This window comes from Myotis brandtii, unplaced genomic scaffold (assembly GCF_000412655.1).
Source record: "Myotis brandtii unplaced genomic scaffold, ASM41265v1 scaffold168, whole genome shotgun sequence".
Taxonomy (NCBI): domain Eukaryota; kingdom Metazoa; phylum Chordata; class Mammalia; order Chiroptera; family Vespertilionidae; genus Myotis; species Myotis brandtii.
Window position 1 is genome coordinate 1,266,037 of NW_005356173.1, and position 15,383 is coordinate 1,281,419.

Genomic DNA, 15,383 nt, shown 5'->3' on the forward strand with positions numbered 1-15,383 from the left:
AAATTTCTTCATTTAATTTTTGAACGTGCTTATTTTTGGACAAAGAATTGCATGTTTAGATATATTTTTAATATTATCTATAGGTATAGTATTTCCAAAGGTAGCTTCAATAATAGATCCATTATAAATCATTTCACAGGGGATTTCAATAATATCCATTCCTAAATGAAAACTGCTATCAAGTTTGCCATCTCCAAGTTTTACTAACCACTCACTATAAGCAGAATCCTCTGATCTCTTATTTGTTGTAAGAGACAACTTTCTGAAACATCCCCAAACATTACAGTACTTTAAACTTGTTTGTACTATGGCTGATCACATAGCACGCGGTACAATACTGAGAAATTGTCGAAAATCCCCTCCAAGAAGGAGAACTTTCCCACCAAATACAACATTCAAATTCATAATTTCTCTTAGTAATCTGTCTATGGCATTTATAGCATGACTGGATGCCATGGTGCACTCATCAATAATGAGATGTTGGGCCTTTTTAATAATTTTAGCAACTTCACTGTTTATATCGAGTCTAGAAATTAAAGTTTCATTTAATGGAATGGGTAATTTATATTGGGAATGAAAGGTCCTTCCACCGAGAAGTAAATTTGCAGCAATTCCTGTAGAAGCTGTGGTAAAACAGTACCTCCACGACCTCTAATATAATGTATTAAAACTTTATAAAGATATGCCTCCATGCTCCGAGGGCCAGTTCCTGCCTCAAACATCGCCCACCTGAGAAACAGCTCGGGGAAGGCGCAGCCCTTGGCAAGGCGACCCAGGACTCAGTGTGTTCACCCTCCAAGGGCCGGTTCCTGCCTGAAACCTTGCCCTTGCGGGAAACAGCTCAGGAAGGGCGCAGCCGTTTCAAAGATGACCCCTACAGGACTGACTGACTTCCAGTTGGTCGAGCTTCGGACGTGAAGCGTTACACCCAGGTTTTTTATATAAATAGATACACACACAGTATTATGTGATTGCTCTCAATATTTTTTAACATAGCAATCAAATAATATACTGAAGATAAGACAAGAAATGTGACAAAAAACATAGCCTTTAAAGCATATTAATGAGTGCTACAACAATTCAACTTTTTAAAAAATAAGTAAAATTAAAGGAGCCATGTGTTATTCAAAATTTTGGACAGATGACCCAAGTATCACTTAAAAATCTTCTGAAGGAAATTTACTCCTGAAGATCCCATCTGCAGGGAAGGAAAGGGGTTTTGTCAGAGACATACATTATGAAATAGGCTGGCCGTAAAGAACAATGCCTCTGTTTAAGTTCAGTTGTAAACTGACTTCCTGCAGCTGCTTAAAATGATCTCACACTGAAAATTTATTTGACTTCATGCGTGATCTGACCAACATAGAACTTTGCATATATATTTTCCCCCTCCAATAACCTGAAATGATTCAGAGCTATGCATGGATAACTTTGAGATCTCCGATTTATAGCATTTGATAACCAACAGACTGAAATATGTCACTTAACTAATCCAATCAATAATCCAAGATAAATAGATCCTCATGGTTTGTTGTGTAGAGTTATTTAATACCAAGACTCCTAGTATAAATTTTCTTTTAAATGGGCTAATCATTTTTATCTTCCATCATTTTGATTTAAAGACCCAATAAAGTTGACCTGCTTACAGACTTTTGTAATTTGATTGCATAAATACTTTTTAATAGAAACTGGCTAAAGCAAGTGGCTAAATATTGCTTAAGGGTAGGCTTATAAAAGTCAAGCTAAGCAAACACTTTTGGTTTTCCTTAAGCAAAGTGTGCACTTGTTTCCTTCCTGTACAGGGTGGGCAAAAGTAGGTTTACAGTTATAGATATGATTATTACATTAACTTTATTAACACAAAAGAATGTCGCAACGACACAGTAAACCTACATTTTCCCAGCCCTATATATGGTAAAGCATACTGAAAGTCCATTTTTTGACTACACAACTAAATGCTTGATCATTAGTTAAAATAAATCTAATCACTGAGAAAATTATAGTCATGGGTAGATATCAGTCGTCACATATATTGGAAGTCATCAAGATCACAGTGTATGCTCAGATACATAACACCAACTTATTTCATAAGTTTTATATTTATTTTCTTATTCCATAAAACTTAACAATATTAAGCAAGCTTTTGCAGAATTTTCATAAAGAAACAGCACATACAGGCCTTATATATGTCTCAACTACTATTTATATAAACTCTAGGACTCAAGTGAAAACTTTGAATTTTCTTTTTTGTTCTAACTAAAAGAACTAACATTTCTCTCCAAAAAGCACCTGAAAAAATTAATATATTCCAATTAAAAGGGCAATTCTTTAGACTCATCCATCAACTGCATTGAATAAACAAACAAAACTATTGTATACCAAATAATGGATACCACTCAGCACTGAAAAAGAACAAACTCGTAGTACAATAACATGAATGAATCTCAAGAGCATCCAATAAGTGAAAAAAGTCAGACATGGAAGACAACAAACTGTATGACTCCATTTAGATGACACTAGATTCAGTGGTTCTCAACCTTCTGGCCCTTTAAATACAGTTCCTCATGTTGTGACCCAACCATCAAATTATTTTCGTTGCTACTTCATAACTGTAATGTTGCTGTTATGAATCGTAATGTAAATATCTCATATACAGGATGGTCTCAGGTGACCCCTGTGAAAGGGTCGTTCGACCGCCAATGTCTTCAGATAGTTGGGGACTAACTACAAAAGGGACAGGAAGGAACTTTCTGGGATGATGGATATATTTTAACCTTGACTGTGCTGGTGGATACAAGTGTATACCAATTGAATTGCAGGCTTAAAATGGATGCATTATATTGTATGACATTATATCTGAGCAGCTGATTAATAACCAAAAAGAATCAGAGGAGCCAAACACTACATTCCTCCATTCCTACAACTTGGAAAGTGCTTGCAACCCTTCTAAGAAGTTGTACAGTTACTGCAAGCAGAATATAAACTAGGACAAGAATATTTTCAGCTATTGCTTGAAAATGCATATTCAAGTATTCTATCATTCATCATGCCACAGCTTTGAAAGGCCACCCTCCACCCTCCCAGCTTCTCCAAATCTATACATATAAAAGCCTAATATGCAAAGTGTCCCCTCAGGAGTTCCACTAACTGGGAGTTCAATCACTCGCTATGATGTGCACTGACCACCAGGGGGGCAGCATGGAACGAAGGGGGGCCCCAGCCGGCAGCAGGCAGCCGCTAGGGACCCTACCCATGCACAAATTTTGTGCACTGGGCCTCTAGTCTTTTATAACCAGCCCAAATAATAGGTTTCCTCAGTAAGACTTCTCTGAATACTCCACTGGGTAGTGATCTCTCCTTGAAATGTCAGATATGAAGAAACCACAGCCCAAGGATGTGAAATTACTAAAATCACCAAATCAGATTTTGCATCCTGACCTAACTAGCGAGTCCATGCATGCCTCTCACTGCCTGATTCTACCTGGAAGCTACTGGACAGAGAACAAAACTGTTAAAAGTTATTCATATGCAGACTGACACACAGGTCACTGATTTCTTCAAGGGGGTATCAAATCCTTGCCACCAGATGCCCACTTTAATTATATTGATAAACTCTCTGGAAGCTAATTTTTAACAGCTAGCCTCTCACATTATTCAGTTATTTAAATTATATTTTGAAACTGGTTTAGGAGGACATGGTAGGTTTTACAGATAGAGTTTCAACAGGCATCTTCTCTTCTCACTTGATCACACTGAAAAGTGGTATTGATCTATTGATGAGAAAGCTGCAAGAATATATAAAGCTAGAGAGTGTGAAATCTTAACCTATGAGAAAATTAATGGAAAGGAATAAGAAATCAAGAATGAATCTTGCATTCTGTTTAAGCACCACAGGTCCTCCTCATCCCACCACTGTTAATGTGTGTTTAACTGAATGGTCATTTGTATGAATTTAGGGAAATTTTGCTGGGTGCTAACTAAAATAATCCTATCTAATAAAGAGGTAATATGCAAATTCACCATCACTCCAACACACAAGATGGCTGCCCCCATGTGGTCAAAGATGGCCACCCCCATGTGGACACAAGATAGCCGCCACAAGATGACTGGCAGGGGAGGGCAGTTGGTGGCGACCAGGCCTGCAGGGGAGGGCAGTTAGGGGTGACCAGGCCTGAGGGGAGGGCAGTTAGGGGCAATCGGGCCGGCAGGGGATGGTTAGTGGGCAATCAGGCAGGCAGGCAGGCGAGCGGTTGGGTGCCAGCAGTCCTGGATTGTGAGAGGGATGATGTCTGACTGGCCGTTTAGGCCCAATCCCACTGGGCCTAAACGGGCAGTCGGACATCCCTCGAGGGGTCCCAGATTGGAGAGTGTGTAGGCTGGGCTAAGGGACACACACACACACACACACACACACAACCACCGTGGAATTTCATGCACCAGGCCTCTAGTAATTATATAAAAATAATCTTCTGTAGGACCTCACTTTTAAAATGCTACATCCATCAACACTCTGAGAAAACTAACCTAAAACAGCACTCACCCCCATTTCAAATTCCTACATACTAATGATACCAAATTGATAGCTATATCTTAGAGTCTCTAAGTCCCACAGAATCACAATTTTTAAAGAAACCTCTAACATTTAGCACTGATATTCACGTTGCTCTCAAAATACCAATGAATTCAAAGGCAAGGGTCTTAGTTTCACAAGAGGCTCATTTAGGGAGAAATTAAAATGCAGTGACATTCTAAGAAACAAAGTGGAACTTTTCCTATACATGATTTCAGACAAAACATATGCAATCTTTTTAGAAGATGCTATGGTTTATACATGCTAATAAGATATATAATTATCAAAATTTTCTTCTCTACATCAAGATACTGCCGATAGTTGATATCATAGCTTAGAAATCCACCACTGGAAAAAAACAGAAAACAGTCTTTGCGACATTTCTGCTAAAACATCAATGAAAACTCATTAATCCAATAAATTCTTGGATGCTCATTAGAGTTCTAGATATTATGAGGCATGTAAGAAAGATTATCATCGCTGCCTTGGAGGAGCTCACCACATAGAGATCAGTACATCTACACATAAGTAAATCACAAGATAAAATGAGAAAAGTAAGTAATTATAAAGTGTTATGCAAAGTTAAGGAACCATAGATCACTAGAAATTTACAAGCTACTAAAGAATATAAGTCTTCACAGCTCTAAATCAAGGTAACATGTGAACCTAACATTGCAATTTGCAAATATTATTACAGGGGGGGGGGGACACACACACCCCTCAGCCCGACCTGCATCCTCTCCAATCCAGGAGCCCTCGGGGCATGTCCAACTGCCAATTTAGGCCCGATCCCCTAAACTGGAAGTTGGACATCCCTCTCGGAATCCAGGACCTCTGGCTCCTAACCACTCACCTGCCTGCCTGCCCTAACCACTCTGCCTGCCAGCCTGATCGCCCTAACTGCCCTCACCTGCCAGCCTGGTCGCCCCTATTAACTTTTTAAAAAAATCTTATCCCCTTTACACACAATTGTATTTGACTTACTTATTGCTTCTCTCTCTCACACAATTTTTCTCTCTCCTTTATGTAACACTTTTTCCTATTGACTCATCATTTAAAACTTTTCTTTCCTCCTTATTTCCTACTTCTGTTCCATCATCCTTCTTCCCATCTTTCTCCTACCCTTCCTCCCTCCCCACATTCCTTCTTTCCTTTATCTTTACCCCTGCCTCCCTCCCCTTTTCCTTCCTTCCCATCTTAATTTTTTTCTTCACTTCCTCCCTCGGACCTGCTTTGCTCCCTCCCCCACTTCTTCCTATTCTCCTATTAAGCTCTATGGGCTCCCCTTGAAAACTTTTCTTTCCTCCCTCTTTCTCTCTCATTCTACTTTTCCCATACATTCTTCTCTACTTACTTCCACTGTTTTAATATCTATCTACCTGGCTAATTATTCACTATCATTTATCTTTTTTTCTTTTCTGACTCCTACTTTTAAAATCTGTCCCCAATACACAACTATACTTGATTTTCATTATAGCTACTACAGTTCACCCATACATACTCTTTCCTTCTTTAACTCTGCTGTCTACTGACTCCTTTATAAAGTTCTTCCCCTGCTCCTCCCTCACTCTTTTACTGTTTACAGGCTAATTAAAAATTCCATGCTTTTCCTCCTTAGTACTGACTTCTTTCCTCTCTGGGACCTGTAGCTGACTCTGTTTGGGTACTCGGGCCCCTCTCGCACTGGCTTTGAGGGGCCAAGTGACAATGCAGCTGTGTCTTGCCTACCGTGGCCCGCGCCACCCCCCTCCAAGTCAGGGGAGGGTCTCGCCAGGCCGGGGCTGGTGTCCATTGTAGGGACCGCTGTATTACGTGTGCACACATGTGCATTCATGCGCACGCGAGGCTTTTCTCCTGTTGCAAGCCGAAGTGGCGGTTGGGGGGGTGGGGGGGACGCGCAGAGGCATTTCCCATCCCTCGGTGTGCCTCCTTCCGCTCCCATCCCGAATTTGCAGGTGAAGGACGTGCTTGTGCAGGCAGGTCAGGGCCTGGCTTGTCCTCTGAGGGGAAAGCGGGGGGAGTGTTTGGCCCAGGATGCAAACCCCTGTACAGGTCAGACCAGGCAGATGAATGGATGGCTGGAGAACGCCACGGGGGGCTTCCCTGTGGTGTGAGGGTCGCCTGTGGTCTCCACAGTGGCAGGGCTGGGTCCGCAGGGCGGGAGGAGGCTTCAAGGTTGTGTGCTTGGGAGGATCAACTGGTGTCCTGGGTGTCGCGGGGCTGCCCTGTGTGTCTGTGGCGGTGGGATCCCTGCGTTGTTTACCTGGTGGCTCGTCCAGGTCCGGTGCCTTACCTCGACATCCACTCTCTATTGTCGCGTCTGGGCCCTTCCTTCGTGTTGGGTGGACACCCTCTCAATTTGTGTGTGCGACCCCTCCCAGGGATCACCGCCGACGCCTGCACCCGCTGGTAGGTGTCCGTTGACCGCGCCCGAGAACTGGCCTTCTGCCATGTGGATATGGCCCCTCAGGCCCCCCCCCACCTCAGCGGGGGGTGGGGGGGGTTGGTGATGACCCCAGGCAGAGTGTGTGGGGGTGTTTGTCAGGTGCGTGCACCCAGGAGAAAGAGGACTCCGGCACCAGGTGGGGGACACAGCCTCACTTCCCCGGCCTGGCACCAGGGGCAGGGAAGCAAGCTGCACGCAAGTCCCCCTGCTGCACACGCAGCCTGTCGAACGGTCATTACTGTGATGCCATAATGGACAATTTACGTATTACCACTTTATTATATAGATAAGAGACGTCACATCCCGGCTGGCCAGGGAGGGGCCCTCAGGGAGCAGACAGAACTTTAGCCAAGCTTGGCTTCATGGAGAGGGTACTACAAGAAATGCCAGCATGTGCTACTGAAACCTTCTGGGGGTCAGTGAAGCACAGGGTCTGTAAGCACTGACTGAATGGATGGCAGACCGCAGGAATGGATCATGGGCAGTACCAATGTGAGTAACTGAAGATCAGCATGGGAAGGGCCTGGCACAGGCAGTGAGGAGAAGGGTCCAGGAAAAGGCAGGGAGGAAACTGAGCATGGCTGAAAATGAGTGAAAAGCCAAAACCTGAATCTCAAGGTAACTAGTTTAGATTTTTTTGCAGTGCCTCCCTTTGTCACAGAGCCTATCACAATGAACTAGAATTTTCTCATGTGCTTTCTAATCTGTCATAATGAAGACTAATTTCCTTTTACTTCTTGTTACACTGCAAGTTTCTTGAGGGCAGGAACTGTATTTTATCTAGTAACTATCAAAATGTCTAACTATAGAAGGTATTCAATAAGTGCTTTAATGAATGAATGAATCACAAGTTAAATGCTACAATCTTATTTCTGCCACTGAATTATTCTAAAGAGATCCTATCTCATTCCAAAGCTCTTTTTAATATTTTTAAAAAATTTTTGTTCATTTTACCTCAACTATCTAATAGAATAGGGTTTACAAATGTTTACCTAGCTTTAAATGTATTATTTTTTTAAAGAATATTCAATAAAAATGATTTCTCCCATAGCCAAACTATTTTTGTTGTGTTCTGGATTTTGTGATTCAAATTTGCTTCTGTACAACTCTTACTCTCTTCTTCTTCTTGACTCCATCACTTCCTCCACCTTTTACCATCACTAGTGTGACCATAATTCTCCTATAGAAACTACAACAATCTTTCTTAATCCTTTTTCAAGTTCAGAGACCTATAAATTCTATATCCCCTCAAGAGGTCCATGCTAAAAATCCAATATCCTATATAATAAAAGCCTAATATGCTAAGTGTCCAGTTGTCCATTCAACCAATCAAAGCATAATATGTTAATGATATGCTAAGGCCACTCAACTGCTTGCTATGACGTGCACTGACCACCAGGGGGTAGATAGTCGACCAGTCACTATGGTGTGCATTGACCACCAGGGGGCAGATGCTCCAACTGGTAGGTTAGCTTGCTGCTAAGGTCTGGCCGATCAGGACTGAGCGAGACAGGCCAGACATGCCCTGGAGCCTTCCCTCGGTCCCTCCCTGGCTGGCCAATCTCCCACGTCCCTCCCCGGCCCTGATTGTGCACTGGTGGAGTCCCTCGGCCTGGCCTGTGCCCTCTCACAATCCAGGACTCCTCAGGGGATGTTGGAGAGCCGGTTTCAGCCCGATCCTGCAGGCCAGGCCTAGGGATCCCACTGGTGCATGAATTCGTGCACCAGGCCTATAGTATTATTATATTTTATAAAGTCTAAAAATAGGCAAAATTAATCTCACATTAATTATGTCAGGGGAGACATAAATGGCAAGAAGCAAGAGGGAGGCCTGCAATGCTGGTAACATTCTACTGACTGATCTCAGGACTGATGACATTCAGGTGTTCCCCTTCGCAAAAACTCATTGAACTGTAACATCAAAATACACACTTCTTTATATGCTTGTTTGTTCTTCACATTCCTTGTGGTGGAAAAGGTTGGTAATATTGCCACAGGCTGCTTTATTCAGGCGCTGGTTAGCAAGTCACTAGAGCAGACACTGTTCTCTTAGTGTTCTCTTAGAGCAGAACCAAGAAAAAGGGGCAGAAGAGGAGAGCAATGGAGGCTGAAAAGGGGAGGGGATGGGGACTTCGCCCTGCCAGAATCATTATTATGTACCAGGTACACAAAAATAACAATCTTTCAATAGTCTTTGGTGTGGACAGCTTGCACTTTCCTGAGCTAATATAGTATCAATAAAATCATCACTAGAAAAATTAAATAAACCTCCAATGCCTGTTGATGATGAGGATGAACAAAAACAAAAATCTGATCCCTAAAATTTTCCTAGGCAATCTTACCCTGCTTCTCTGGTATTTTTCCCCCATCTCTGTAGCTTGTGATTATCCTGATCATGGAGCCATGCTTTACCACCCTGGTTCTCACCAATATGGATTTTATCTACTTGGGAGAAGGCAGGAGGAGGATGTTCTGAGACCACCACAGGACTTTTTAATCACCAGAATATAAACATGAGACTTCCCTCACTATCAGATTAGAGCTGTAGAATTGGGGGCATTGGCCAACATATCTATACCCCACCTTACTACCCCACATTTCTAAAGACAGACAGCTCAGGTTAGGAAAACAGTCCATTAAGAGTAGGAGAATAGAGTATAAAGACTGAGTCTTCCTACAATGTCTTCCTCTTTAATCCCATGTCCATAGCCAAAACTAAGATCTACCTGTCATTGGTGATGTGCGTTCTATGTTTTCCTGACTGGTCCCTCACCCTGCCTGTTTGATGTACAGACTGAACAAACACCCAAATCATAACCTATCAGCTCTCAGAGCAGAGATAATCTACTTATCTAAAACATGAGGGTTATTAATCAAAGTCACTCAACACCTTATGGGAAGAGAGAACAGAGTAACTCTAATCAAATATCCACTTATTAACAAATATTTATTGAGTGTCTAATATTCCCAGATAACCTTCCAGGCCTGAGGGCATTTACATTCATTGAGCTTACATTCATTTTAGTAAGAAAAATTAATCATATTTCTGTTCTTCCTCAGGGTAGAACTAATAGACTCAGTGCAACTCTGTTACTTAGTAAGAAATAACACATAATTTTTATTTTCTTCTTTTTGTTTCTCCCAACTCACTAACATAGATTTAAATCATCATGTATTATTCTCATAATAAGAACAAAACATTTAGGATTTCCTAATGTAGAAAAAAAAAAGCACTTGGTAAATAGAGAGAGGCCATTTTCCGAGTTGAAACGAAGAGATGGCATTTATGAAAGTGGTACGAAGGGCTGGATGCTTCAGTGGAGAATCAGAGCTAAGGCTGCACTGATCTTTGCCTCAACTCTATCTCCACAGACCCTGCTCCTCTGTAACTGTCTACAACAGCTCTCCTTTCATTCTAAATGCATAAATATCTCACTCTGTCTGCAACTGGAGATGATTTTTGAGACATTCCTGTTTCATTGCATAGTGATAAGTATTACATTGTAGATATGGACACTACATAAATAAACCAATAAGAATCAGCGAAGCCATGGTTCACAAACCATGCTTGGCTTTTTAAAACTCATGAATACTGTACTGTCTTCCCTTTTCATTGTGAAGCCTTTCTATTAAAAATAAAATTAATAGGAATCATGTTTAGTCACCTGTATCCAATTAGTTTCACAAGTTAGCATTTGGATTTAGTAAGATGTAATGCAAAGATTTAATTCCCACATCTTACATTTAGCCTCACTGACTCAACTCCCTGTTAGAGATTCATCCCTTACTCAGGCCAGCCAAGTCCCCAAGTACTAGAGTAGGAATCATGGCAAATATATTATTACAACTAGGAAATCAACTAAAAGTATATTTTCTTATTGAACATCTTCACATATGGACAAATGGTTGTTAGATAAATTTTGGAAGCCTTCATAAGATTACTTATAAATGTGTTAAGAAATATTGAAAATTATTTTGAAATTTGGCACAAATAATGGTACTTACTCCCCAAATCTAGTCATCTGTTTTGCTTTTAAATATGAATTACAGTATTGTGTTCAGCCCAGTCCAATAAAAGTAATCAGCACAAAAGTACATTTTTCATACGCATTCTAGATGGTTCTTATGATGATGGAAGAGTTGGGAAGCACTAGATAGCATCCTTCCACAACTCTTGTTTATATGATTACTAGAGGCTCAGTGCATGAAATTCGTGCACTGGGTGGTGGGGGGTGGGGGGTGTCCCTCAGCCCAACCTGCCCCCTCTCATAGTCCGGGAGCCCTCAGGGGATGTACTACTGACAGTGGGGAGTGGGCCTAAACCGCAGTCTGGCCTCCCTCTGCAGGCTGATCAGGGGAAGGCACCACCCCCATCACCCCGCTGCTGCTGCCACTGCTGGCCGCCAAGGTGTTTTCATCAACACAGACTCCAGTCCCTTCACCACAAAAAAATGACAACTTTCTTTAGGCATTTTCAAGATGTCTCTTTCATAGGATATGACATTTCTTTTTTTTTTTATCCTCACCTGAGGATATTTTTCCATTGATTTTTAGAGAACGTGGAAGAGAGAGGGAAAGACAGAGAGAAACATCAATGTGAGAGGGGCACTTCGATTGGTTGCCTCCTGCATGAGCCCTGATCTGAGCCCCAGCCAGGGAGGAGTCTGCAACCTAGGTACATGCCCTTGATTAGAGTCAAACCCCAGACCCTGCAGTCCACAGGCCAAGGCTCTATCCACTGAGCCAAACCGGCTAGGGCAGGATATGACATTTCTTAGTCCCTCCAGCACCGAACCTTCATTTTTTCCTCCAGGAGTGAGGTGGAAAAACCCTAGATCACCTTCTTGGATTATTACCAAAGTTATCAAGAACACTGAGAGTGGCGTACAGGGAGCTTAGCCAATGAGCTGTAAGAAAAGGTGTTTCCTCTGCAGCTCATGCGCAGAGGCGGGTCTGCTGGGGTGCTGTCTCCCAGGGGCAGCGGCCTGGACATGCCCCCCTGCCTCTTGGCTTCCACTCCTAGGCCTGCTGGGGCATTGTCTCCAGGCGGCCTGGGCATGCCTCCCTGCCTCTCAGCTCCCGCTCCCTCTGCCGGCCTGCTCCTCCCTGCTCTCTGTGGACCTGATTGTTGTCACAGCGACTGGCAGGCCCTGCTTCCTGTTCTCTGAGGGCCTGCTCTGCCCTGCTCTCTGCGAGCTTGCTCATTGCCTGTGCCATCCATGGCTTGCCTCACCATGCAGCAGTCCCCACCCCCAATCTGCGCACGCAGCCTATAAAGAGGTAATATGCATATTTGTCCGGTTGTAACTGTTACAGCGTCCTGGACAAACTTGCATGTGTGTGTGTGTGTGTGTGTGTGTGTGTGTGTGTGTTTTGTGTTCATGAGCTACACCTACAATTAGAGAAACAGTATTCTGTACTAGACTGCCTGCCAGCAAGGAGGCTACAGGCAGAAACAAACATGACCCAATCCATCATCTCGGACTCATGTGCATTATGCTTTTCCCTGAATGAACTAGCCTAGGCACTTTTTATAACACACACTTGAGTGTTTTTTTTTTGTTGTTGTTGTTTTTTTGTACACTGTCCATGTCAGGTCTTACTGAACACAGTCAGAGGAATCTATAAGTTAAAATAAAGAAGCACAAAATGTTATAAGTTTAAATCGTTTTCTAGGCTGTTATTGCTATATTCTTTGATTAAGCTCTCAGTCCCTAGACATTAGCATGCCCAATCTCAAAGGAAACAGGCCTTCCTCCAATTTCAGAAACCTGAAGCTAAAAAATTTGATGCTATAAAGATGTATTTTACAACATTTCAAAATACATATATTTAATTCACACCTACAGTATATTGAATCATAATATTTTCATTTTAGTTTTTGCAAGGGGGTGATTTTTCAACCTATAAACATTTCACTACATTTAATAACATATATGACAGAAGTGAAACTAAATTTCATAGCTAGTCTACTTATATCTCGACTATAAATTCTTATGTCTGCCAAGAGGTTGAACTATAAACATGTTGATGATGAGCTAGGTTTGAATTTTGCTTTTATCAATGTATTCTTTTTTTCTAAAAATAACTCACCATGCAAAGATCAGGAAAGCCAGACAACATATATAACAAATCATTACAAAATTATTCATCTTCTAAAATATGTGTGGGCATAACTCAAAAGTGACTATGAGTATACTATACTGAGCTTTACTCAACACTAATATAAACATCTTCTACAATAGAACATGCATTTCATTTACAGATCCCTTTTTATTCATTTAAACTGAATAACAACTCCAATTACTAGTAGAAGTTTTATTTAGTCAATGTTCAAAGGCCTCGAAAATATCAATATTTGATAATGCTACTCACTGAGGCTTTAGAAGTAGTAGAATGGGTGGGAGTTTTTTTTGTTTTGTTTTGTTTTTAAGTAAGAATATGATTGGCCTAGTTCTACTAGAGCTACCATTCAAAACAAAGAAATGACACCACAGGGTTAAGCAGCTCTCTCTCTCACTGAGATGGTTTCCTGTTAATTTTGACAGAAGAGTAACAGTCACCACTGACTAAGAAGAGAATAAACAAACTAAAGATCAGAATTAATGGTATCATAGACATTGGCTTAAAGAAATCTTACCGTTCCCTCTCTCCGTCAGTGATATCATATAAGCGATTGGCACCTCCATCAGCACAGGCTCTTAGAAGAGCTTCAAATAGAAAGGAAAAAAAAAAAAGAGAGAGCATATCAATATAGGAAGCTTAGAGCAATAGCTTCCAAAGGTTGAACACTGAAAAACAGGCACTCATACACATACAGTCATACTTCCCTTCTCAGATCATTTCACACTCAGCTAGTGATGCTGCTGTTATCAAAACATTTGCACATGGCACACCCAGAAAGACAGAATCCCCTGCAGATAGTATATTTCCTTTCTGCTTCTTTTTCGATTTCCTCTTATTGCTGATGTGATGTCCCTTAAAGCTTGTTTTTCCTGCTGTATGGCAGAAGACAGACCTCATACTCACTAACAGGTAACTGTTATAACTCTTGCTCCTTTTTTAAATTAATGTTTACAGATACATTCCCTTTACAACAGGTATTATGGGTTTCCAAATTTCATGTGATATAGAAGGTTTCTTTTAAAAATGAATAAGCATAACATCATAAGTTTATTTAAAAATATTAAGTCACTAATAACCTAGACAATGTGTGAAAACTGAAAATTGTGAAGGTGATGCAAAATTGACTGAAACTCAAGAGGAACTAAGATATTCAAGTAAGACGGGCTATCTCTCCAACTGGGGCTTTCATCGGTTGCTCCTTAAGCCTGCTCCCTGCTGTCACTCTAGCATTTGATGTTGCTGAATTGGTATTAGATATTGATATTGGGATTAGATATTAGATATTGCTGTAAGCTTCTTGTGGATATTCCTTGAGATTTTTCTCAGTTCATAGACTCCTAGATTTGTTGTTACTTCTCAGATTTCTAATTTTCCTAGAAATGTTTGGTCTCTTAGCCTCAATTTCCTCTTTCATTCTTTTTTTTTTTTTAATACCTTTACCTACTGGTTTAGGGTGATGAGAGTGAATGCAGAGATGTCTTAGGTTCTAATTCCTCACTCTGAATAGACCAACCACAGCCTTGCCTCCTGTTCCCAATAGCTGTTAAAACACAAGTCTCTAAGTCCCACAGCTCAGTAAAGACCCTGGGCATCAGCAGCTTCAGAAGAAACAAGTATTCTGAGCTACTTCATTCTGTGGCACTTATGAAATCCTCTTACTTTTTGGCAAATTGAGCTATATATTTAAAAAAAACCTTTATAATATTCCAGGTGTTTTATAACAGGCAGGCTAGTGTAAAGGATAGCTAATTAAGTACATTGGCAGAAATAAAGTCCAAATGTATTTTCCACTAACCCATTTTCTTTCATCTGTATCAGAAACAAAACAGAGGTCAAGTGGCCAAAATATATTCCTTTTTTGCTTCAGCTTTCTTGTTTGTAAATGGGGATTATATAGATTATTAAGCAATTAATGAATATATACAATGCTCATCAGAATACTGGAAGAACACAATAAGCATTCACTAAATAAGAGCCCTGACATTGTCAGAGGAGAGGGGGTTGAGAGGCTGAGTGAAGAAGGTAAAGGGATTAAGTAGTAGTTACAAAACAGTCACAGTGATATAAAGTACAGCATAGGGAATATAGTCATTAATCTATCTACACTAATAAAAGAGAAACATGGTAATTGGCGTACGACCGCTACCCTTCCCATTGGCTAATCAGCATATCCTTATGCAAATTAACTGTCAGCCAAGATGGCGGCTGGCAGCCAGGCAGCTGGAAGCGAACATGAGGCTT

The 15,383-nt window shown here is 41.2% G+C and overlaps 1 protein-coding gene across 4 annotated transcripts in view; it reads right to left on the reverse strand.

Moving 5' to 3' along the window:
- TPK1 (thiamin pyrophosphokinase 1) overlaps window positions 1–15,383 on the reverse strand; it is a 289,105-nt gene that overhangs the window by 171,388 nt on the left and 102,334 nt on the right. For 3 of the 4 annotated variants that reach the window (XM_005862817.2, XM_014536880.1, XM_014536882.1), the window contains one exon: window positions 13,657–13,726. The exons of the other annotated variant lie outside the window; for it this stretch is intronic. In XM_005862817.2, coding sequence (XP_005862879.1) covers window positions 13,657–13,726 — 70 coding nt within the window. The remainder of the gene's footprint in view (window positions 1–13,656; window positions 13,727–15,383) is intronic. 4 annotated transcript variants of the gene reach the window in all.